This window comes from Heterodontus francisci, chromosome 23 (genome assembly GCF_036365525.1).
Source record: "Heterodontus francisci isolate sHetFra1 chromosome 23, sHetFra1.hap1, whole genome shotgun sequence".
Classification (NCBI taxonomy): Eukaryota; Metazoa; Chordata; class Chondrichthyes; order Heterodontiformes; family Heterodontidae; genus Heterodontus; species Heterodontus francisci.
The window spans coordinates 29,548,954-29,575,514 of record NC_090393.1 but is presented as its reverse complement, the minus strand read 5'-3'; the positions used below and the strand labels follow the sequence as shown (position 1 = coordinate 29,575,514).

The 26,561-nt window shown below is 40.3% G+C and overlaps 1 protein-coding gene across 10 annotated transcripts in view; it reads right to left on the bottom strand.

The window, feature by feature from the left end:
* Window positions 1-6,317: 6,317 nt before the first annotated feature.
* gal3st1a (galactose-3-O-sulfotransferase 1a) overlaps window positions 6,318-26,561 on the bottom strand; it is a 73,923-nt gene continuing 53,679 nt past the window's right edge. For 6 of the 10 annotated variants that reach the window (XM_068054924.1, XM_068054923.1, XM_068054921.1 and 3 more), the window contains one exon: window positions 19,481-25,319. In XM_068054924.1, the coding sequence (XP_067911025.1) occupies window positions 24,164-25,319 (1,156 nt within the window). In that variant the 3' untranslated portion in view covers window positions 19,481-24,163. Of the gene's footprint in view, window positions 6,514-6,886; window positions 6,983-7,054; window positions 7,150-7,581; window positions 7,674-8,353; window positions 8,466-8,562; window positions 8,744-10,100; window positions 10,193-10,551; window positions 10,653-10,730; window positions 10,916-10,992; window positions 11,065-19,480; window positions 25,320-26,561 lie in introns of those variants that run through there. The other 4 variants (XM_068054927.1, XM_068054926.1, XM_068054925.1 and 1 more) reach the window with 3 other exon arrangements.

Genomic DNA, 26,561 nt, shown 5'->3' with positions numbered 1-26,561 from the left:
GAGGCCCAAAAAGAAAGAAAAGAATGCCCTGATCATCGTTTTGAGGGTCTGATGATACCTTTCTAAAGCTCCCTGTGTCTGTGGGTGGTATCTGAAGACTTTAACTGTGTTATACCTAAGTTACCCATAACTTCCTGAAAAATTTTAGACTTGAAATTGGAACCTTGATCCAACTGAATCTCAATCAGTAATCCATATCCAGAGAAGAACTGGGTTAACTTCTCTACCACTCCCCTAGCAGAAATTGTTCTCAAGAGAATGGCCTCTGGGAACTGAATAGCCATATCCATGATAGTGAGTATATTGGTGTCCTGCTTTTGTTTTCGGTAAGGGTCCTACACAGTCTACCAATACCCTACTAAATGGTTTCCCAATAACTAGTATGGGAATGAGAGGTGCCGATTTTATGGCAGATTGTGGTTTTCCCACAATCAGGCATGTATGACACGTTTTAGAAAACTGCACCACAGGGCGGCACAGTGGCGCAGTGGTTAGCACCGCAGCCTCACAGCTCCAGGGACCCGGGTTCGATTCCGGGTACTGCCTGTGTGGAGTTTGCAAGTTCTCCCTGTGTCTGCGTGGGTTTTCTCCGGGTGCTCCGGTTTCCTCCCACAAGCCAAAAGACTTGCAGGTTGATAGGTAAATTGGCCATTATAAATTGTCACTAGTATAGGTAGGTGGTAGGGAATGTAGGGACAGGTGAGGATGTGGTAGGAATATGGGATTAGTGCAGGATTAGTATAAATGGGTGGTTGATGGTCGGCACAGACTCGGTGGGCCGAAGGGCCTGTTTCAGTGCTGTATCTCTAATCTAATCTAAATCCTTGGAAAGACCTGGCCAATAATAATAAAAGCAAAATACTGCGGATGCTGGAAATCTGAAACAAAAACAAGAAATGCTGGATTCACTCAGCAGGTCTGGCAGCATCTGTGGAAAGAGAAGAAGGGTCACTGACCCGAAACGTTAACTCTGCTTCTCTTTCCACAGATGCTGCCAGACCTGCTGAGTGAATCCAGCATTTCTTGTTTTTGTTGTGGCCAATAATAATGTTGACTTATATGTGCTTTGGTCTTCTGGATCCCCATATGTCCTGCTAGAGGAATCCCATGCGTGAAACTTAATAGTTCCTGGCAATACTTTGGCGTTATCACTATTTGATGAACAACCGCCCAGTCTTCATCTGCAGGTCCGTGAGGAGTTCTCCACTTCCTCATCAGAACCCCGTTTTCAATATTTCTGGAACTCCTTTTGCCTCAGATTCTGTTAGATCTGATTGTGCCACTTTATTTAACTCTGGATCAGCTTGCTGAGCTGTGATTAGAGTAGATTTAGTAAATATTACATTTGGATTATCTAAAGCCCCAAAGAAAGTTTCAAATATTCAGCTAGCTGGCTGTGGTGCCAATTTTACAATGGAACTCATTTACCCATTGTTCGGGTTAGTACACGAGGTAAAATTCCTGGAACTGTTCTCTCTTTAACTTGACTTGGTTTTTCTCTAACTACTATCGAAGCTACTACTTTTGCTATGGCCAAATCATTACCCAGGAATAGGTCAACTCCATCTACTGGCAAGCTATGGAAAACTCCTACAGTTACCGTTCCGAACATTAGGTCACACTCTAGGTGCACCTGATGGAAAGGTACGGGTATATACTCCCCATCAATACCATTCACTCAAACTTTAGCGTTCAGTGCGCTCTTTGGTGGAAATGTTATTCCTTTCCCCAGCAAAAGAGTTTGGGTAGCTCCAGTAACCGTAAGTATGACTATAGGTTTACTTGAGGATAAGGAGTTACCTTTCCTTTCAAGAATTCCCTATAACTCTCAGGTATCTTAGTCACAACACCTACACTGACTGGTTTTTGTACTTGGTCTTACTGCTGCAGTCAGAGATACAACCTGATCTGCTGTACTCTCGGTCAGGGCCCCTTTCACTGCATTGACTTTGTGCACTCCAATAAGTCCCATGGGTTTACCCTGCAACTTCTAGCATTCTGCTTGAAGATGTCCCAACTTGTGACGATGGCAATATTTAGGCTTGCTGACCTCACTTCTACCCTCAGCACCTTCCTTTCTGGCCTGAAGAGGAGAATCCGGGGTGTTCCCAGTTCTCCCTTCTTGTCCCCGGCTACTTGCCTTCCTTTCACTCTCCCACCTTCTATCCTTCTCAATTTTGTGGGGATGACAGACAAAGGGTTTGGGCTTATACACAAGCTCATAATCATTAGCAATTTCTGCTGCCTGTCTGGCCATTGAAACCTTCTGGTTCTCTACATGGGTTCTTATGACAACTACATCTGCAGGAAGTGTACAAAGGGATCAAAGGGTTTAGTTTTTCACACAAAGAATAGTGGGTATCTGGAATGAGCTGCCAGGAGGTGGTGATGGAGGCAGGAACAGTAGCAACATTTGAAGCATCTGAACAGGTACTTGAATGAGCAAGACATAGAGGGATATGGAATTAATGCAGGCAGGTGGGATTAGTATAGATAGGCATTATGGTGGGCATGGACGCGGTGGGCCGAAGGGTCTGTTTCTATGCTGTACGACTAACTCCAATGGACACCTTTAGGAAAATGCTATACAAATAATTTTAAAAAATCATAATTGGCTGATAATTTAATGATACTCCTTGGCTACAATATATCACTGACAAAGTGCGAAGCTAATAAAATTCATCTTCATTCACGATCAAATATCATTAAAAAAATTGCCTCTAGTGTTGGTAGGTGGTAGGAGAATTGAGGGAAGGTGGGGATGAGAGGGAAAATGGGGTTAATGTAGGATTAGTATAAATGGGTGGTTGATGGTCAGCACAGACTCAGTGGGCCGAAGGGCCTGTTTTGGTGCTGTATCTCGGACTCTATAACCTAGCAATCTGAAACCAGCATCTTCCACTAAATAAAAAAAAGTTGCTCGAATAATTTCAGTAGCTTGTAGCTACCACTTGCTTTCACTTGGGTCAATAAGTGCAGCTAAATCAACATTTCTAACCAGGATGTGTCAAATGGTGAATGAATATTAGATATTGGCAGTGTGTCTTTCAGCATCAGCAAGCTATATTTTAGCCTTGTGTTGATTGAGGGGTAAATTGCCTGTATTACAGCAATATAGACAATCATATCTAGAACAGTGAATATTAGAAGTCACACTCAATGTCCTGGACTACTCCTCAGCAATATCACAGGAAATCTGATAGTAAATATGAAGCATATCTTTACAGTGGCCATCGTCTTTTTTGCATCATGGGTGAAGAGAGATACAAGATTGAGGCTCACAAGAGGTCAGACAGACTCATCATTAAGATCAATGAGTAACTGAATATACATTAAAATTTATTTTGCATTCCTTACTCCACTCAATGAGGATAGTCTTGCTTGGCTCCTATATCTTGCATATGGTGAATCTTTTGCCTTGCCCTGGCCAACTGCTTAAAGACAAAATTCAGAACGCCCAATTTTGAACTTGAAACAAATCTGCATACCCACTCCTGTGACTCTGAAGAATTGCATTTAAATTCGATAACAATTTATATAGCACCTTGAATGTAATAAAATGACCCAAGGTGCTTCACAGGAGCATTATAAAAAGAAATTACATCAAGCCACATTCCATCAGATGACCAAAACACTTGGTCAAATAGGTAGGTTTTAAGGAGTCTTAAAAGGAGGAAAGCAAGACAGAGGCAGAGAGGTATAGGAAGTGTTATGAAAACCCCAGATGCCAAACAAGAAACATTAATTTAATCAATTAGAACATTGCCTGAGACTTTCTGGAAATTGTTACAAGTAATGTTTCAGAAAGAACAGCTAGCAGCCAAGATGGCCACGAACATTTGCATTTGAAACAAAAGGATTAGACTGGAGACAAACATGATTGACTCAGCCGAACCAAAACAGGGTGCTCTCACATTCAATTACCTGAGATAGCCTCATCAATGTGGTCAAGAGTCATCAACACACATGGACTTTGAAAAAGCCAACCCCCCACCCCAAGTAAGTCAGGACGGCCTGAGGGGAGAGCCTTGAACTTGAGAAAATTCAAGATTCACATTAAAACAGAGGTAGTCATATCAACTCCAGGAGATCATGAGTTGCGACTCAAAGCAGGACAGTAACTGAAAGCAATCAAGGAACAGCTCTCTCTCGTAAAGATCCAGAAAAGCCTCAGCTGCAGCTGATACAGCCAAGTCTACAGACCATTACAACCAAGACTGCAACCATGCACGTGGCCCAACGAGGACTTTAGGACCACTATTTCAACTAAGAGCTTAGACTACTGAACTGTATTTTAATCAGTTTAGAGTGATGAAGTTAATAAATATGCATCTTTCTTGTTTCAACTCAAGAAAACCTGTCTGATTGCAAATGAACCAATTATATTAGAGAAACAGGAGTAAACACTCATGGAGGTGGTAAGTTCAGTCACTGGGTTAAACAAGTATAAAGCATGTTGCAGTCAATCCAGAGAAGGGGTGAAAGGGGTACCAGAGATCCCTTCCTCATCTGGTTGTAACAGGAGAGAATTTCAGAGCTTAGGGCCTAGGCAACTGAAGGCACAGCTGCCAATGGTGGAGCGATTAAAATTAGGGATGCTCAAGAGGCCAGAATTAGAGGAATGCAGATGCAAGTGTTCTGGGCTGGGGGAAGTAACAAATTGAGGGGGTGCAAGGCCATGAGATTTGGAAACAAGTTTAAAAATTTTAAAATCAAAATGCCACTCAACCAGGAGTCAACGTGTCAGCAAGCACAGGAGTGATCGGGAAATGGAATTCGGTGAGAGTTAAGACACAGGCAGAGTTTTGGATGACACCAAGGTTATGAGGAGTAGAATATTGACCAGCCAGCAAGACATTGGAATTGTCAGGGCTAGAAGCAACAAAGGCATGAATGAAGGTTTCAGCAGATGAGCAGAGACAGAGGCAAAGTGAAGTTATGGAATTGGAAATAGGCAGTTGTAGTGAGGCACAAATATGATTTGAACCCAAGCTGAGCTTCCAATTGTGACAGCAATGTTGTGAATAGATTGGTTAAATTCCAAGACTGGTGCCAAGGTGAGGGATGGAGTCAGCAACCTGGGAACAGAGTTTGGAGCATGGACTAGAAACAATAGCTTCAGTCTTTGGTATTTAATTGGAGGAAATTTCTTATCTACTACTGATGTCAGATAAGCAGGCTGATAATTTAGCAATTAGTAGGAGTTGAGAGGTGGTGGTGAGGTAGAATTGGTTGCTGTCAGCATGTATGCTGACACTAGTGCTGCACTTTTGGATGTGGTCACTAAGAAGGAGCATGTAGATGAGAAATAAAAGTCTACAGATAGATCCTGGTTTTGGGGAGAGAGGAGGAGGGGCTGGAAACCAGAGGTAAAATGATGGAAGAGCAGGAGGAAAAATTATTGCAAGTGATATTCTGGATATGATTAGAGGGAGAAGAACAGAACCAGGCAAGAGTAGTCCTACCTAGCTGGATGATCAAAAACACACTTTAAAGCTTGTGGATGGCAGGATCTCTTGTAAATCAAATGAGCCTCTTCAAGTTCTCATCCACTCCTTGAAATTAGTTCTGAAAATAGAATCAGTAAGGATGATTTAGAAAGGCTGGGTCAGAGCTCCAGTGCAGACTGGAAGACTATTCCAATGAAAGTGGCCATGATTTACTGTACAAATAAAGTTAAATATTCATCTGGTGTCACATAAAAATCACTAAGATGTGATTTTTGGTATCCAGTTGAGAGGATTCCACATTGTGGGTGGGGAAAGATTATGCTTAGTACAGAATGTCACAAGTGTATCAGAATCAGAAGATACACAATGCCGATTGTAGACTAGCATAAAATGCCTGCCCCAAGCTGCAGCTGCCATTTTCCTATAGAACGTAGTTTGAAAATAAAATGTTCTATCCTCCAAAATTAGAAATGACCAAAAAGGGCTAGAGCCAAATTAAGCACTTGAAGCAGGTCCCAAGTAAGATCCAAACTTTAGTAATCCTAGTTCACTACAGGTCTCCTGCACAAACATCCCATAGTACTCAAAAAGAAATGAATCCAATTTCAAGCACATCTTGATTAACACTTCTAGTATTTGAATTCAAGTAAAGATTCTAAATTGGATATGTAGTAATATTTGCCCTCACAAGCAGGTAGCAACTAAAAAGCCTCAAGTGCCTACTTGCATTGCTGTAAACAGATAGCTGCATCCAAGATTATATTAAAAAAAAAGGTGATCTGGCATATCTAAAGGACCCACCAAGACAAATCATGCTATATTATTTCTTAAATATTTGAGACCATGCACAAATCTGCAAAATGTAGCTTTATTTGAAGAATTAAATCTTGAAGTACATTAGCATCTGGTCAGATATAGCTTGCTTCAGTAATCCAGCACCTCCAAAAAATGATTCTCTTCACCAGCTAGTATACATGCTGGATCTTCCATTTGTACAGGAATAGGAACAGGACCCCCAGAAAGCAAGCCAGCAGTGGGGTAGCCAGAAGCATTATTTGCTTTCCTGTGAAGAGGAAAGCTATTAGACAATAAATTACCACAATTTACAATTCTAAAAAAACTCAGTAATAGACATTGGGAAAATTGAAATCGGGGTTGTAGTTAAATAGTGCTGAGGCACTGAGATTCTTCAGAGATAAATTATAGGATCCAACAATTCAACTGCAAAGCAGTCAATACCTGATCAAAGAGACTTGCTGCAGAAGTCAAATTTAGCCAATCTCATTGTTAATTCATTCTCAGTTAACTCAAGTCCTGTTAGTTTAAAGAAAAAAAAACTGTCCCTGCTTGGATGTTTTACAGCTAACATCTGCCTTGAAAGGCAATAATTGAGAAATTACTACAGTAGTCCAGTCATTACTTCAAAAAAAATTTACCTCCTGGAATCTTGACTGAAGTTTTGGATCCAGATTGAACACTGTGCACTCTCAATGGTCCAACTTTAATTATGTGACTAATACTAGTTTTCAATTCTAAGAAATTAGAAAAAAGGATTAGCTCAAAGTTTTAGTATACATCCATTCAACTATTTAATAGAATTGTACCTTCAGCTCGTTTATGGCGAGATTGGGTAGGCTGGCAGATGGTGTTGCAGCAGTCACACAGGGAACTTTGCAATGGGGCATCCAAGAGCTGCCAACTAAAAACAGAATTTTACAAGTAGCAAACATTACATTAGAGGGAAATACACAAGATAGTTAAGAAATATGGAAATTTGGTTTTAGAAGTATAGAGAATGATTGAGTGATGCTTTTAGGCAAGTCTAGTAGAGTCTTGAAGTTCAAGAGTTTCCTTCATTCGCTAGAGCAACAATTAACTGCATGTCAAGTGAATATTTGATTCAACTAAGCTGGTGCAATCTCAGACAAGGTAGAATGATCAAGTTTAAGTACTTGGTGGCAGGGAGGTTGGAGGAAAAAAGTAAATGAGAAGTTAATACATTTTACTCTATCTAGTACTTTCGGAAGGCACTCAACCACAATATGATCTTCCTTAAATCGGTCTAGAAAGACCAGGTTAGCAAATAAAATCCTACTTAAAAAGTACAGCTAAAGAAACTTTTGCTACCCACCTTTCAGTTTGCTGGTCAAATGAACAGGCTTTGTTTAACTGACTGGCATCCAGATTCGGGTCCCATATTAGAGCTTTACAGTGTATATAAATCTAAAAAAAAGATAAATATAGTACATTAAATGCAGTATGACTCCAACTACAACTCATCTTGAAGGCTGAATATCTACAACCAAATTGTTGATTGCTTATTGGATCAGTCTGGTAACTGACTTGGAGCCAGTGATATTTTTATTTGTGTGCCTTCAAGAAATAGTTCAACAGACCACATTGGAAATTTGTAGAGATATTGCTCAATTTTACTGTAGCGATTAAAAAGTAATTAAATGCAGTTTAAAAATCAAGGTAGCTTGTATAATTGTACTTTTTGGTACAAGAGTAACAAAAACAGACAGGCTTCCAACAAGTCAGCCCATTTGGACCAGCAAAAAAATTGAAGCTACATCAGAAGCAAATAGGCATCACAAATCTTGAAAAGATTCTGATCTTTCAAGAACTATATGGAGTTAGGTCACAGATCACATTTAAATGAAGGAACTACTGAACAAATGAGGGGCTGAACACTCCCAACCTATTTAATAGTGAAGCAATATTCTCATCTTAAAAAAAAAAAAAGGATAGTAATAGCAATTGTGAATACTCCCAAGGACCTGGAGGAGAATTACTGCACTTGCACTGGAATCAAAAATTTGTGTTAGATGTGTTTCATTAGAATAGCAACTCAGCATTAGATTAAATAGCTGTATTAAATAATGCAATCTTCCCATACTTACATCAGCATCTTCCAGATGGAGGAATTTAAATGCCTGCACAACAAATTGAAGGAGTGACCCATCACTTCTGGGCAAGTACTTGGAATTTCCAGTTTTTCCATCAATAAGACATCTATAGGAACAGGAAAAAAGTTCAATTCACCTCTATGTATTGGTTTCTAAATACCACCACCATGTACCAGTTTCTAAATATCACTTCAGTCTCATACCCATAGTTGTTGATGATGGTATAATTCTCTGGAGATTTGGCCAGTGAGCTGGTTGGGGTAGCGATACATTCTTCCATATAGAGGCGGAGTTCCTGATGGAATGTGGCAATGACAGATGCTTCCAGGTTAATGGAAGCTCCCAGGAAGAAGACAGAATTTGGCCTCTCAGCAGTCCAGTCATCTACAGCAGGATGTTACATACATTAATTCATATAGTTAAGTGTGAATTCAGTTCTGTTGCTAAAGCAAAAGACCACAGACTAAATAAGTCTGACCTTCAGTAGAAGAACTAGTTAGCATGGTATATTTGATTAAATACTTGCTTTGAAGTCAAGTCAGCTTTTACTGTCAAGATAAAAGTCTTTCCACTAGTGCAGAATGAAGTCAGTGAATCAAGGAAATTAAATTCACATATCTATTCAGGAATGTCATCAGGGCTAAGGATACTAATGCAGCATGAGTTGGGGTCAATGGTGTGGGAGAAGCAGGCACTGGAAAACATTTAAATTGTGTCTACTGGAAGGTAGAGTCAACCATTACTAAAGTAATTGATTTGCAACACAAATGGTCTGAATCAGACCAGACTGAAATTCCTTCAGTAAGAACTGTTTGGGCTCATTATAAACCATGCATTAAAATAATTGTGCAAAGCATTAGGTATTGAGATCTTCATATAGGGAAAAAAAAGCTCAAAATTATATTGCCATGTACAGCTTTCTCAAAGCACAAAAGCTGCAGATACAAGTAGTTCAGTGCAACTGATGCTGCTAATTGTAAACACATTACTGTACCAGTAGTTACAATGCCCGTAGGCGGTCATGTGTCACCTTTGGCATGTTTCCGGCAGTTCCTGCAGCCATACCGGTGCCAAACGTCATGCTCTGCACTCCTTTGGACCCCACCAGAAAGGCCGAGAGGGGGGTTTTGACGCTTGGGCAACTCTCAACCTCCAGACATTCGCCCAGGCATGCGCCATGGAGAGGTCACTCCATAGTTGCCTCACAGCGACTGACAGCACTGACCACCTCTAGGCGCTTACCCATTGTCTCGAGAGACAAGGAGGCCAAAGAAGAAGGAGAAGAAGTTACAATGTAACTATAGCAGAGATCAACTCTGATTGGACAGGTCACCAGACATCTCCCTCCCACCCTGTTAATACTCATTTGGGCTTTGGACCCACTGATTGGAAAACATATCCAATTTGATTTAGATTGAAGCAATAGTCTTAAAAATGTGATATGATTTTTCTCCTGGGCTTGGTTTGAGCAACATCATAGAGCAATATTGAAGGGTGGCTAACTACTCGGGAAGGGATAATTTGGAATAGACATCAGTTTGATTGTTATGTATAACACCTCACTGGGCACCTGCCATTCAAACAATAATCAAAATTAAGCCATCATTTAGCTATTAATATGCAATAGCAAACTAACTTCTGCATAAATGTAAGAGAAAAGAGGAATAGGAAATAAACGTTCACTACTTGCTTTGTGAATATGGAGAAAGTACATGATAGTTAGCATTTCTCTTAATCTTACCAGTCATTATTTTCATGGAAAAGAGCAAGTTACCATCTCCAGTCAGCAAACCAATTACCGGAAATGCTGTCGAGGGTACAGGTACTTTATCCCTGGAGAAAAAAAAAAACACAAGAGCATCAACTGATGTTTATAGTAGAGTTCGTTTCCTGTGTTTAGACTTAATTTAGACCATTTTAACTTGGGACTTTTAGCCAATGTGGGTCTAGATAATGTCATGAAGCAAGTAACTGACCAAATGCAGAGATTAAAACTGGTCCCAATTTTCTGGATTTTTTTTGCTCCCAGTCCACCCCGGCGAGAGTTGGACTTAAACAGCCAATAATACTTCAACATCCACAAAACTATGTAAACTACAAAGCGGTGATGGCCGAGAGAGCAAGTGCTGGTGTTAATAACGACATGAAGGTTTAGTGTTAATTCAGAATGCCCCATGCTGAGTTAGCCTTACACTGTATAGCGACATTCTAAGCGGGTGTTGAGCTGTGGCTGCTCCATCCCAGGGGCTTCATACTTCAGGTAGTTCCAGTAAACTCTCTCTTTATCGGTCACCTGAGAGAGAAATACGATAGAAATCAGGGCAACATATTAGGACAACAATGTAAATGGGTCCCAGAGTCTCACACGCACCAGTCTACCAGCTCGACAGTCCTCCAATCCATACTGGAAAGTGAGAACTCGGAGAGAGTTGTAGCTTGAAGGAGGACAGTTTCCCAGCCGGAAAGCTGAGACATCAAGGCTATTGAAGAAATCCATCGATACATGAACAGTCAGGGTCGAATTACTGCAGGAATGGATAACCCCATGCTGAAGAACTGAAAGAGAGAAAATTAAAGCTGAAGCACCAATTCTGGGCTATAGACCATATATATATTTTTAAAAACCCAAAAACCTGTTTGATTCTTTCCCACCACACCAATCACCAAAAGTATCGCTAAACTCCCGACCGAAATCATTTTGGACAAAGCTGGGCTACTAACTACAGCCAGGTGCCTGAGAGCAGTTTTATAACAAGCCCCAGTAATCAATCCTCTGACACCAGCTCATTCAAGGTCATTTCAATTCCCCAGCCAAACCATTACTCAGATACTTCATCCAATTTCCAGGCCATTAAAAATCTCGAGAATTTGTGCTGATCACTCAGGAAGGAGTAACACCTGCCGATTCACCTTCAATTTTTTTTTCAATCAGCAAGGTTGAGAGTTTATTCATTACCATGTATAATATGACAACAGCAAGTTATAGAAAGAAACCCCCTAAATATTCAACCTGGAATTTACGGAAACTTGCAGTGCAATAATTGCCGCAGATCAGTGTGTCCGGGTAACCTGTGTCCACTGGTTTGCTCAAAGTGCACTGTCATCGATAATGAGAACAATATCACCATTTAATTTATGCATGTATTTTCATTTCGATGGAGCCACTTGTTTTGCATTAATGGTTCCTGGGGTGGGGGCACTTCTCATGGTGGTTGTCCTGGTGACATAGGATAGATCCAACCTCACTGTTTGTGCCCAGGGAAAAATAGAGCAGTGTAACGTGGGGGAACTATCAAGTGTACTAAAATCCTATGATGTGAGATCCCTTACAGAAGGCCTTCCACGCTGGGTTGTGTTTGCACTGAGTAGTGTGTAACTCCTGCCTCAAGCTGCTTTTATTTAGGGCTTAGTCGGGTGCTGGGACAACTGGCTGTAACAGTCAGGTCTCAAACAGCTGATGTCAACAGAATAATGGGACACTCATTTAAAACTGAGATGCGAAGGAATTTCTTCTCTCAGAGGGTAGTGAATGCCTGGAATTCTCTACCCCAGAGAGTTATGGAGGCTAGATCACTGAATGTATTTAAAGAGGAGGTAGATAGATTTTTGAAATATCAAGGAGTTGAGGGCTGTGAGGAACTGGCACGAAAGAGGAGTTGAGGTCGGGGGTAGATCAGCCATGATCTTATCGAATGGCGGGATAGCCTTGAGGAGCTGAATGGCCTACTCCTGCTCCTATTTCTTATGTTCTTATGTAACCCCAAAGTAAACTTACTGGATTAGCCAAGGTCAGTGGCTGGGATGACCTGGTAAATGTCAAACCCAAAATAAAGTAGCTTCAATCTCTAATTATCAGAGTATGCCACTACCCGGGAACTTTGTCCATTGGTAGCACGTAATTAAAATGTCAGCCCATTAGACTGATTGATTTTTACTTCTCAGTGCCTCCTGTACGTTGTAGACTGTGACAATTATTATACTACCAATAGTTCATTGGCATCTGGCCTACAAATGAATAACAGCAGAGGGTTCACTAATGTCCGTTAGGGAAGGAAATCTGCTGTCCTTACCTGGTCTGGCCTACATGTGACTCCAGACCCACTGCAATGTGGTTGACTCTTACATGTCCTCTGAAATAGCCTAGCAAGCCATGCAGTTGTATCTAACCGCTACGAAGTCAATAAAGAATGAAACCAGACGGACCACCCGGCATCGACCTAGACACTGGAAAAGAAAACGGCAAACCCAACCCTGTTGACCCTGCAAAGTCCTCCTTACTAACATCTGGAGGCTTGTGCTAAAGTTGGGAGAACTGTTCCACAGACTAGTCAAGCAACAGCCTGACATAGTCATAATCACGGAATCATATCTTATAGACAACGTCTCAGATACTGCCATCACCATCCCTGGGTACGTCCTGTCCCACTAGCAGGACAGACACAGCAGAGGCAGTGGTACAGTGATATCCAGGAGGGAGGCAGTTGCCCTGGGAGTCCTCAACATTGACTCCAGATCCCATGAAGTCTCATGGCATCAGGTCAAACATGGGCAAAGAAACCTCCTGTTGATTACCACCTACCGCCCTCCCTCAGCTGATGAGTCAGTACTCCTCCATGTTGAACAGCACTTGGAGGAGCACTGAGGGTGGCAAGGGTACAGAATGTACTCTGGTTGGGGGACTTCAATGTCCATCAACAAGAGTGGTCCAGTAACACCACTACTGACTGAGCTGGCTGAGTCCTAAAAGACATGGCTGCTAGACTGGGTATGCGGAAGGTGGTGAGGGAACCAAGAAGAGGGAAAAACATACTTGACCTTGTCCTCACCAATCTGCCTGCCGCAGATGCATCTGTCCATAACAGTATTGGTAGGAGTGACTACCGTACAGTCCTTGGGGAGATGAAGTCCTGCCTTCACATTGAGGATACCCTCCATTGTATTGTGTGGCACTACCACTGTGCTAAATGGGAGAGATTTTGAACAGATCTAGCAATGCAAAACTGGGCATCCAAGAGGCACTGTGGGCCATCAACAGCAGCAGAATTCTACTCAACCACAATCTGTAACCTCATGGCATGGCATATCCCCCACTCTACCATTACCATCAAGCCGGGAGACCAACCCTGGTTCAATGAAGAGTGCAGGAGGGCATGCCAGGAGCAGCACCAGGCATACCTCAAAATGAGGTGTCAACCTGGTGAAGCCAAAACACAGGACGACTTGCATGCCAAATTGTATAAGCAGCATGTGATAGACAGAGCTAAGCAATCCCATAAGCTCTGCAGTCCTGCCATGTCCTGCCGTGAATGGTGGTGGACAATTAAACAACTAACTGGAGGAGGTGGCTTCATAAATATCCTCATCCTCAATGATGGGGGAGCCCAGCACATCAGTGCAGAAGATATGGCTGAAGCATTTGCAACAATCTTCAGCCAGAAGTGCCGAGTTGATGATCCATCTCGGCCTCCTCCTGAAGTCCCCAGCATCACAGATGCCAGACTTCAGCCAATTCGATTCACTCCACGTGATATCAAGAAATGACTGAAGGCACTGGATACTGCAAAGGCTATGGGCCCTGAGAATACTCCGGCAATAGTACTCAAAACCTGTGCTCCAGTACTTGCCGCACCCCTAGCCAAGCTGTTCCAGTACAGCTACAACACTGGCATCTACCCAGCAATGTGGAAAATTGCCCAGGTATGTCCTGTACACAAACAGCAGGACAAGTCCAACCCAGCCAATTACTGCCCCATCTGTCTACTCTCAATCATCAGTAAAGTGATGGAAGGTGTCATCGACAGTGCTACCAAGCGGCACTTGCTTAGTAATAACCTGCTCAGTTTGGGTTCCGCCAGGGCCACTCAGGTCTTGACCTCATAGCAGCCTTAGTTCAAACATGGACAAAAGAGCTGAACTCAAGAGGCGAGGTGTGAGCGACTGCCCTTGACATCAAGGCAGCATTTGACTGAGTATGGCATCAAGGAGCCCGAGCTGGAGTCAATGAGAATCAGGGGGAAAACTCTCCTCTGGTTGGAGTCATACCTAGCAAAAAGGAAGATAGTTGTGATTGTTGGAGGTCAATCATCTGAGCTCCAGGACATCACTGCAGGAGTTCCTCAGGGTAGTGTCCTAGGCCCAACCATCTTCAGTTGCTTCATCAATGACCTTCCTTCAATCATAAGGTCAAAAGTGGGGATGTTCGCTGATGATTGCACAATGTTCAGCACCATTCGCGACTCCTCAGATACTGAAGCAGTCTGTGTAGAAATGCAGCAAGACCTGGACAATATCCAGGCTTGGGCTGATAAGTGGCAAGTAACATTCAACACACAAGTGCCAGGCAATGACCATCTCCAACAAGAGAGAATCTAACCATCTCCCCTTGACATTCAATGGCATTACGATTGCTAAATCCCCTGCTATCAACATTCTGGGGGTTCCATTGACCAGAAACTGAAATGGATTAGCCATATAAGTACCATGGCTACAAGAGCAGGTCAGAGGCTAGGAATCCTGCGGTGAGTAACTCACCTCCTGACTCCCCAGAGCCTGTCCACCATCTACAAGGCACAAGTCAGGACTGTGATGGATTACTCTCCACTTGCCTGGATGGGTGCAGCTCCGACAACACTCAAGAAGCTCGACACCATCCAGGACAAAGCAGCCCGCTTGATTAGCACCCCATTCACCACCTTCAACATTCACTCCCTCCACCACTGACGCACAGTGGCAGCAGTGTGTACCATCTACAAGATGCACTGCAGCAACGCATCAAGGATCCTTAGACAGTACCTTCCAAAGCCACGAATTTACCACCTAGAAGGACAAGGGCAGCAAATGCATGGGAACAGCACTACCTGCAAGTTCCCCTCCGAGCCAAACACCATCCTGATTTGGAAATATATTGCCATTCCTTCACTGTTGCTGGGTCAAAAACTTGGAACTCCCTTCCTAACAGCACTGTGGGTGTAACTACACCACATGGTTCAAGAAGGTAGCTCACAACCACTACATTTTTAATGGCAACTAGGAATGGGTAACAAATGCTGGCCTAGCCAGTGATGCTCACATCCCATGAAAGAATAAAAAAACCTTCAAATGATTGATGGGTCTTGACTCTCCACTGGCTCTGCACAGCCTATCATCACTACTATGCTGTGCCATTCTCAAGTTTATTGATTATTTTGTAAAGAATCAATTCTTTTATCCGATCGATTCCACCCCCTTCCACAGTGGCTCTGGGTTGATATGATGATAAGCTTGATGGTAGTGGGTCAATTGAGTCTGCCATGTTGTACCTGGAAAATGAAGTCAGGTGCAGATGAGAAGTGACATCTACTGCAGGTTTTCAATTATTAAAATGATGCTCTTTGTGGGGAGTCAAGAATGCCACTGTATGTTTTGTTATTTACAATTGTGATTGATCACAATATGGGTGATTTTAGTTCATCAGCGCTATGTTAACGAATAACATTCCTTTGACATTAGGAGCGAAAACAAAACAGGAAATATGTTCATCCAATAAATTAACACACTAAACTTTCATTCCAAGGATCTGGGCTTCAATTCAATTCACACTGAAAAGAAAATATTTGCATTTCCATACCACTTTTCATATTATCAAGGTGCTTCACAGCCAACAAAGTACTTTCAAAGTGCAGCCACTATTGTAATGTAGGGAAACAGAATGAGTCTCCTTTGGTTGTGGAGAGTCCTCAGTGAAATGAGATTGCATGATCTCCACCCACTCACTCCAGGGCATGAATCCACTGCACATAACAGCCAAGTGTTGTTTCGGAACCTGTGATCAGCCACAGGGGGCTGACTCTGTCAGCTTTTCCTCTCCTTTGGCAATTAGGATTTAATAGATGTGAGCAATGAAAACAGAAGTGAACTCTTATGTCTTTACCAGACACACAACCCTCAGCATATGCAGTCTGGATTTAGAATGTAAGCACAGGTGGTAGAGCTGGCTGCATGAACGCTCCCAAAGGAATCTCTGAAGTTCTGACAACCTGTAGGTTCACTTTTATTTGTTGAATGATTGAAGTCCTCAGGTTGAGGGATTGCCGTGCTGGGAGATGGAACATTTTTCCACCTTATTAGCCCAGTGTTATCATCAAGCACTGTGTTCCAATGCTGCGCCATAAGTATAAGTTCAAAGTGCATTCTTGGTTGAATTACAAAGACTTTTTCATTTCTCGCATTCACTACGCTGTTTGAATGGGGCTGTTAGATTAGATCCAATCAGTGCTAGTTTAGTGACAGCTTTACTTGTGGACTTGTGTTCACTTGGTTAATTGGGGAGGGATTAGAGAAGATTAAAAAATGATAGTTTCAGCACTTACAACTTTAAGATATGCCGAAGTGATGCACACTGAATTAGGTATGTTTTCATTGCAATAGAAAGGCTGCAAGAGGCTTTATCTTTAAAAACAACAGGTAGGTTTCTTTTTCATTTTTTGAACACAAATTACTAAAATATCTGAGTTTGGACTCTATAAATAGGCCAGTAAAGTGGCATTGGGTCTTGACTCAGTGCCCCTGAATATTAAAATTCTGCAAATGCCCTCCCTAAAAGAAGGGCACCACCAATACAATGCCCCAAGCAAAATCAAAATCTATTAAATGACAACATTGTGCCAATCCACTAGAATTCCCATATCCAGTGGATACATCATGATGTCACTCAAAGGTCATCTGAGCAAAATGACAAGTCTTTAAATACTATCAGGCAGCTATAATATAACTATAAGCTGGTTACTTACCTGTCAGGCAAATATAATGCTGATGTAGTTAACTTATTTTTAGTCATTTGGTGGTACAGAACTTGAGTATTGCTGAAAATAGAGACATGTTGTCGAAGCTTTTCATCTTGCACTCTTCAGGACAATCCACGAGAATACAAATGTAAGGGAAAGCAACTTTATACTGTATGAGAAGAGAGTGCTGATTGGTTGGCAAGTGAACTCTGATTGGTAGAGGTGTTGTCATGGACGGTGACTGACTGTTAACTGCCAAGCTTTGTTTGAAATTTAAACCAGGCAGCTTTGACTCTGATTGGTCAAGGCATTGCCCTGAGGAATGAATTAACGAATGGCTGTCACTTATTTTGCTTAGCTGAAACAGGTGCAATGTTTGTACATGTTCTTTCTGTCTGCAAAGAACAGGGCCCTGTGTATTAATATATGTAGCTTTCAGTAGGCGCAAATGTGCCACATTGCGAGCCCTACTGACAATCTTAAACTGGTTGTCAGCATAATTCTTAGCACACTGAGGATTATTTAGCAAACGTTGTCCAATTGCGGAATCACATCTAATGTTGGACACTGTGTTTTGAGTTTTACAAGCAGGGGCTGTTCGCAACGGGCAAGGTACAGGCTGTACCCAACCAGCCTGTGCTTGGAAGCTACATATATTAATACACAGGGTCCTGTTCTTTGCAGACAGAAAGAACATGTACAAACATTGTGCCTGTTACAGCTAAACAAAATAAATGTTAATAATTTCAAACAAAGCTTGGTAGTTTGTCAGTCACTGTAAACTGGTGCATTCTCCATGGCAATGCCTCTACCAATCAGAGTTCACTTGCCAACCAATCAGCACTCACTTCTCATATAGTATCAAGTTGTTGTTTTCCCTTACATTGGTATTCTTGCAGATTATCCTGATGAGTGCAAGTTGAAAAGCTTTAACAACATGTCTATTTTCAGCAATAACTTATTTTTGTTAAACTGTGATCACAGAATAAAAGATAAAAGCAACTAGTTAGTTGGTAAAATCATTCCACCAACCTCACAATAGCATTGCAATGTTTGAGATTGTACATAATGAACCCCCATCTACCTTAAATAGCCAATTAACACTTCAAATCACCATCGTAACCAGTAAAATAAAAGCAAAATACTGCGGATGCTGGAAATCTGAAATAAAAACAAGAAATGCTGGAACCACTCAGCAGGTCTGGCAGCATCTGTGGAATGAGAAGCAGAGTTAACGTTTCGGGTCAGTGACCCTTCTTCCGAAGAAGGATCACTGACCCGAAACGTTAACTCTGCTTCTCATTCCACAGATGCTGCCAGACCTGCTGAGTGGTTCCAGCATTTCTTGTTTTTATACCATCGTAACCAGTCTGGTTTCAGGCAGCTGATTTACTGTTTTAAAGGTGCTGAAATTAACATTACAAAAATACAAATAGAAAATTAGCTATGCACTTGGAACAATGAACAAGTGAAAACATAAACCAGCTGTATTATGTTTACAAGATAGAAACCCCTCAGCAACCAGCAGTCTGAAATTAGCGTGCAGGTACAGGAACTGATGACTGAGTGTGAGTCATGTGCCTTCCCCAATGGAATCTCTAAAGATTTGTCCTAACATTTAAATTTCTTTGTGCAGTTAAATTAAATACCTGCATATAACTGTCCCAAGAATCTCAGATCATTTTAGAACTCCAAACATGCTATCACTTATGCAGCCAACGGACTCAGTTCCAAAGCTGCATTGTCGGTTCCAAACAGGCAGTAACTCAGTACCTCCTGGAGCATTTTTGGAGTTGCCCCTGGTTAGACTGCTCACTACTTGATATGAGGTAGAGTGCACGCAATTTTTGATTGTTGGTTTCCCATTTTTCAGGCACAAAACAGGTGGTTGTGCACTGAATTTCTCCTCCTGCTCTTTCAGAGATCATTTTGGGCCCAATGTCTGGTTTTATATTAGAGCTATATTGCTAGGGTGCAGTGGAAACCAGTTTGCAGCACCTTGAATAATTGCTTTCTGGTTTACCTTATCTTCTGTTTTTATCCTTGATGGCTGCTTAATTTCTTAGTTAAAATGACTTGCCTCAGCTAACTTCAGTTAAACAGAGTTTTGATCCTGAGATCTTCCTATCACTTTTCTGTGTTATGCAATATCCAGTACATTTACCAAATGAGCCATTAGGAGAGCACCTCTGTGATTCTTTATGCCGTCATTGCATTGTGGTCAGAAAAGTGAAGAGACCTACTTTACCAGAAATTAAAATTAATAGTATTACTTAATATAAATGCACACTCTCAGAACAAAAGATGATCCTCTAACAAAGTTCTTGTTATTGCAAAATATCATTTTTAATGAATATATTACATTGCCTATATACATGCAAACATAAAATGCTTAAACAGCAGCTGCTAATAAACATTGATACTGTTTACATGTCAAGTAATGAACCCTTGGATTATTATCATATAGCAGTTCATGAAAGTGCTGGGCACTGACTGGACACGCTCAAAATCTTGTCTTTGTTCATTAGTAAATAGGACTGTAAATTTAAATGAAATAATCTTAAAGCAAATAATTGTTTTCCTTAATAAAAACAGAGTATCATTATAAATAGTTGATAATAATTATCCCTTGTGAAACTATTGTGTTAGATTTCTGCCTGATGTGAGAATTGAGGTCAGCATAACGAATGTTCATTAAATAATTGGTTGTCCTGTAACATGTATAAAGTGATATTTACATTTATGAAAATGTTTAAGACAAATAGAATTGATAGATTATAATAATGAATACTCCGATGAATGTAGTCTGTAGTCCCATGTTGGTTCGGAATTAATCTATACAAGAGTAGTGTAACCTATGATTGCAAGTGAAACTCAAACAAATCACCCTACCCTCTCCATCATGATATAATCATAAATATAATTTCAGTGCAGGAAAATAATTAATGCACAGTATATCCATGCATATAATGTCAGACACTAACCATGAAATGTCCAGTGGGAATTGAAACTTATGATTACACATTGACTCTCTATTTCAGATTCTACATTATAACTTTACAAGTCCATTTAATATTCTGTCAACATATGAACATATCAAAACTGAACATAGGACCTTCTCACTATTGTAAAATCTGGTGTATAAGTCACACCTTGGTCATATTTTGTGTCTGCTAAATATAATGGAGAAGCTTTTATACTGACACAACTTGTTGGATTTCAGAGAAAAGGCAAATGTATAATAGAATAGTGACTTATGCATTGTTGTGAATTATACGCCTAGTACAGTTGCTATTTTTGGTCTCGTATGTTATTGAGCTCTAAAAAAAATTATAACAATAATTGGTCATTACCCTAGAAGACAGTTACAGTTTGTTTGGATGATCTGAAGGGGCAGAACAAAATTCAGACATAGTTTCGCATTGCAAATCAAACAAATATTACATACAGTGCAATTATATGACAGTGTGATTTTATAGCCGATGCACAATGCTTAGCATTTCAACCATAGTTGTATTTACAGGAAACTAGATCCTCTTAATATTTACATTAAAGTTAAACAATAGTCAGTGCATAAAAGTAAAATTACAAATACGTGCTAATTACCTTTTAAGGTAACTGAGAATGGCGGCAAATCCAGATAAAAAGCGCACTTGTCTTGCATGAAATTCGCTTTCATACTGCCATGAAAAGTTAAATACTTTAAGTAAGTGCAAAAGAATAGAATGTAAATTTGATGTGAAAATATTCAGTTTCACAGTAATACATTTAAAGAGAAGACAGTGGACAAATTTACTGACTCAAATGAACTGAGTATCAACTGAAGCGATGGGGGAGGGAAATTGAAGGATGAGTGAAAATTGAATCATTGACAAACATAAGCCACCCAACAATTAAATTGTCAACTGTTAATGACTACATGCAAACCTAATCTTTTCACAGGTCAGTTCTACATTTGCAGCTGCAATTTTTGTGAACTGCTTATATGATCTGGTCAATATAGTTCCTAATTAAATCCAGGAGTGCTTCCCAACAACAGTATTTATTATTCAAAACCTAGTACAGCATTTCAGCTGAACAGATTTCAAATGAGGTGTGACAAAGCATAATCTTTAATGTTAGCCCTTCATGGAAAAGATTTGATGTATTCAAAAGATGGAACATAATGGTACATATGCAGTGCAGTGAACTCCTTAATGTCTATAAATGTTTTGTAATTCAACAGTAGCTCATACAACGTGTATATTATGTGTGTGTTATATATTGGAAGAAAGGCATTTTACTGCCTTTTTGTTCCACTGTGATCATATAAAGGGATCATTTTCCCCTCTCACACATTTTTATGTAATTGAACACCATCCATACAGTACAGCCATTACATTTTAAGACTGTTATAACCATAGCTGCAACAGTATATCATCTTCTCAGTGTATTAATTAAACAAGATCCCAGTGTACTACATAATTACATAATCTAACTTTTGAACAGTTTGTAATTGATTAGCACCATATGTTTATATTTTTACAAAGACATTGTACTATTTTATTTATCAATAAAATAAATACAACTTATGTAATTTTTCAGTATCAAAATTAAAAAAAAATAAAGCCCATATGATTGGCTGTCTAATCATATGGAAATGTTGAAGAGTTGCATCACTAACTATCTCATTCTGCCTCGTCCTGCTATGTTCCAATTGTCTTAAAGTTTAAATGCTGCACTATTTCAAAGGGAGATCACTCAAATCAAATTAGGAAAATCTACTAGGTTAAAGGATTAACAAATTCTGACCAGAGACCCACGAATGGCAGCTCAAAGCACAAACAAATGAATGTAATGCTCTCTCCACCTATGACAGACAATAGTGAAACCCACAGCCCAGGAAACCACATCCGAACCTGAGACTTTTTATATGCTATCTGCATTTCTAAAGAAGAAGAATTAGGTCAGGGTAAGGTTCAAGCTTTCATCGGGTCCATTGATTGTGTGAAAGCCTGTTAACAGACTTCAAATCAACTGTCACATCACTAATGACATTAATTTCACAATAGTGTTCCCTTTTCCACTACATTATATACAAATAATCAGTGCCTCTGCCTTTGAAGAAAAGACAAATGTTTGATACGAAAATGGTTAAGAGTGCTACTGTTGCAACAACCGGTTATGTGTTTTAACAGCATTCACAGAAAGCTCCGGTTACTTGAGAATTCTTAGTTGCTTGATTAGTTGTATAAACACATTCAATAAGAAAACAGGCAAATTAATGTTTTTAAAAAAATTATCTTCCTTCTCTTGAGTTTTGCATCCTGGTCCCCAGCTGATAGAGTCCATAGATGATCATGCACAGCTCCATGACTCTTAGCACGTGCTGCCATAAGTGTTAAATCATCTCTAAGCTTTGCTGATTTTTTTCCTGCTGACTAGAAAATTCACCTCTACTCAGTGCTGACCTCTGATAACAATGTCTAAATTTTAGTCTGATTATGCTCCTGTGAAGTGCAGTGCCTTGGGATGTTTTACTACATTAAAAACACAATATATAAATGGAAGTTGTTGTTGCAGCTTGATAGCTTATCATAAGGAGAAGGCATGAATGAAAATTAATCCTGTATTCTTGCTAAACGTTTGTGTATGAGCAGGCTGGAAGTAATTAGTGATAAGGGTCTAACCTGCAGTATATTAATGAGTGTCACTATCTACAGGATCAAAAGATGATTTACCCCCGGTATTAGGCCAATTCATCAGTCACTAGACACTTAGATAATTAAGCAACTCTGAAAGATTTGATAATGTAAATAATAAGTACGTTCTGCTCTCAGTGTAACCTGGCACTTAAGAAGCAAGCATTTCATAATATAATGAGATGCAGATAATCCTGAACATTCCCATTAAGTCAAATTGCATACATAAAAACATTCAGCACACAGTGTTATAACTGAGAGCTTTACAATTGAATGTTTTATCTTTATATAAAAAACAAATTTTATTCAGAGGCTTTTACATTTATCAGCTTGCTTTGCTCAGCCAAATTGTGGGAACCTCAAAGTGACTAAAAATTATGTTCCTGTTGTAATATTGCACAGGATTGTTGACCTGGAATTGCATAAAGCATTGCCATTGATATGATCATGCACAACTCTCTTTGGCCTCCTTGTCTCGAGAGACAATGGGTAAGCGCCTGGAGGTGGTCAGTGGTTTGTGAAGCAGTGCCTGGAGTGGCTATAAAGGCCAATTCTAGAGTGACAGACTCTTCCACAGGTGCTGCAGATAAAATTGGTTGTCGGGGCTGTTACACAGTTGGCTCTCTCCTTGCGCTTCTGTCTTTTTTCCTGCCAACTACTAAGTCTCTTCGACTCGCCACGCCTTAGCCCCGCCTTTACGGTTGCCCACCAGCTCTGGCGATCATGCACAGTAACAATATAAAGTCCCCAAAAACATGGTTGTGCTTTTAATAGCATATGAAAAAGCAGATGTGAATTCCTGTAAAGTAATTTAAGGCTATGGGATTTTTAAAGTACATTCTGGATACAAAGGGTGAGTGGAAGGTTCCTTATAAATATATAGTAATTCATTATGTAGGTCATATGTTATTTGACAAGAATCAAGTGGGCGATCAGTTGCTGCCTTTCAGGAATAGTCCACATGACTACATAGGCTATAGATCTCTGATGTTCTGATTTCTCTGATCATACTTCTAATTCAGAGTTATTTCATATGCGATCCTTCACAATTCATAGTTGCAACTGGAAGTAGGGATTAGATATTTTGCAGGACATTGTATGGTACAACCTATAGTTCCAAAATTAATGACAATTTTATTAATAGAAATTTAAAGAAAAAAGCAAAACATTGAACTGTACCCCAGGTGTGCTCGCTATTACATTTTTGAATGATTGCCTGTGGGTGCATGGCAATCTGGAATGGCAGCAATGCAATATCCAAGATCTAGTGGTGTGTGGCAATCATCAAGTTCTGCTATTCCCTGTGGCAGTCATATGACAGCGTGTGAATAGAAAGCCCATCACATTTCAATGTTGGCCAACTACCATTTTAACAAATCCCTGATATAGGACCATAGTTTTGTTATCCATAGATTAACTCCTAATTCAGTCAGATATTGTAGCTCAGGGGTGAGCATTTTCCTGCAGAGCTTCCTGTGTTTTCTGCTGATGTTCTTCTTGAGGTTGTAGCCCATGATGGAGCGCTCACCTAGTGGTTGCCATGGCTGCAAGGATGCCTCTTGAATGGCGTTTGCATCCACAGGGCGCCCGCCCTCTATGCAAATTGACTGCATGTTATCATTGCGCCTGCGCAATTCTTCCACATCACGCTGCATGCGTTCAAACCCATACTGTTCCACTTTTCTCCAGAAGGTAGCATTGAAGTATTGGTATAACATGGAGTCAATTTTGTTCCAGTTTGTTGCCTTTTCATATAGTTCTCCAGTCATTCTTGATACAGTGGAATCTTTTCGTACATTTAACTTAAAATACAAAATATCATCCAGGTCCCAGCACATTACATCCTTCAAAAGAATAAGGGATTCATCAAAATGTTCTAGGAGCATCACCAGCTGGAATCTTTCATCTATAGTTTTAATGTGCTTTTTTACTTTGGGATCATTAATATTCAAGTTATTATCATAGCCAAAGTCAAAAAATAGCAGATTTTTCAAGTAATGGGAGTTGAAACCACTTGGATCATAATATCGGTTGGGTTCCTTGAGGAATTCAGCCAGTTTGTCCTCTCCACTTATTTTCCAGGTGAAAGGGATCACTCGACCAAAATAATGAAAAGATGACTCAAATAAATAAGCAGGGTTCCTGAGGATGGTGAAATAAACAGTGTCTGCAGGCAGTAGCTTGTGGACCTCTTCATAGTTAAACCTCATATGATTACAGATGATATTGAAACATATACCCGGCCTGTAATCCTTCACTTGGCTCCTGTCGAAGTAGGACGGGTAGTAAAAATCATTCCTGCCATTGGGAAAAGCAAATTTCAGGCGGTGTTTCTGCCCAAAACGGAAGAGGATGTTGAGGATAGTGCTACTAGCAGTCTTGTGTGTCTTCATGAACAAGATATCTTCTTTAGGGGTGCAGGTTTTACTTAGTTCAGAGGTGAAATGAGAACCATTCATCCGGGGGACATTCCTGGCATGTGCAGATTTATAAGAGCAGGAATAAGGAACATGAATTCTAATAAGAGAGGCAAAATATATCTTTAGATACACAGTGCTGATATTACAAATTTTAGTATACAAGATTTTTCAACATTCTGCATATCTGCTAAGTGCCATAAACCTCGTCCCCCCCACACCCCATTCAATCCTGTGAAAGGATATACACTGCTTAGAGACTAGATAATAACATGGATTCCTTGGGACACTACTAGTAATCTTAGCACACACCATGCAGATTTAAATGTTAATGTTACTATTCTTTGGGACGTCTCCCTAGGCTTCTAAGTGATAATTTTTTGAAAACTAAGCATTTCTTAAAATGAGTTTTCTTTCCTCTGCTGACCTGAACAACGATTAATGCAACTAATTAAATAAAAGCTGTTAAACGAGATGCTCAGAAATAAGGTCTTTATGAGCATTTTTCATAATGACGAGAGGGGTGTCTACAAAAACATGCATACATATGGGAAAAAAATTCTACGCTAAAAAAGACTGCACAATAATACAGAGGATTATTCTTCAGTATTAAGAATCGATTTGGGTTTTGCAAAGCCAACGTTAATGCAACATTAGACCGTCAAAATAATTCCAGTGTCCTAGTGATGATGCTCCAACCATGCGGGTCAGTTTCAAGTGAATTAGTGGTGAAGCTGCTGAATCTGTCCTTGTTAGATGGTAACTGCAGCAATGTAATTTTACATTTAACATTGCAGATGTTAACCAGAAGTGTGAAGTGATGTATTTTTGGTAGGAAGAATGAGGAGGGGCAATATAAACTAAATGGTGCAGGAACAGGGAGGCCTGGATTATATGTACACCAGATATGCTGACCCCCACCATCTCAAAAGTTAAGAGACAAACTCTTAAAAATCAAAAGATTTGGTATAAAAGTCATGAGTTTCTTTTTTCTCAAACATTATTTAATCTCTAACGGGTCACAGTACTTTACAAAAGCTACATTATTGTATCTGCGAATGCTTTACAAAAAGCTTTTAAAAAATCCTACCTTTTATCCTTGCATGGGTGAAAGAAAGATCCACCCTACCACCCCAGTAAAATGAGGCAGCAGAGAAGGAGGCCATTCAGCCTATTGTGGTTGTGCTATCCAATTAGTCGCATGCCCCTGCTCTTTCACCGTTTTCCCTTCAAGTATTTATTCAATTCCGTTTTGAAGGTTTCTATTGCATCCACCTCCACCACCCTTTCAGGAATTGTATTCCAGATCATGATCATATTTCATGATGGAGAAATGAATAGG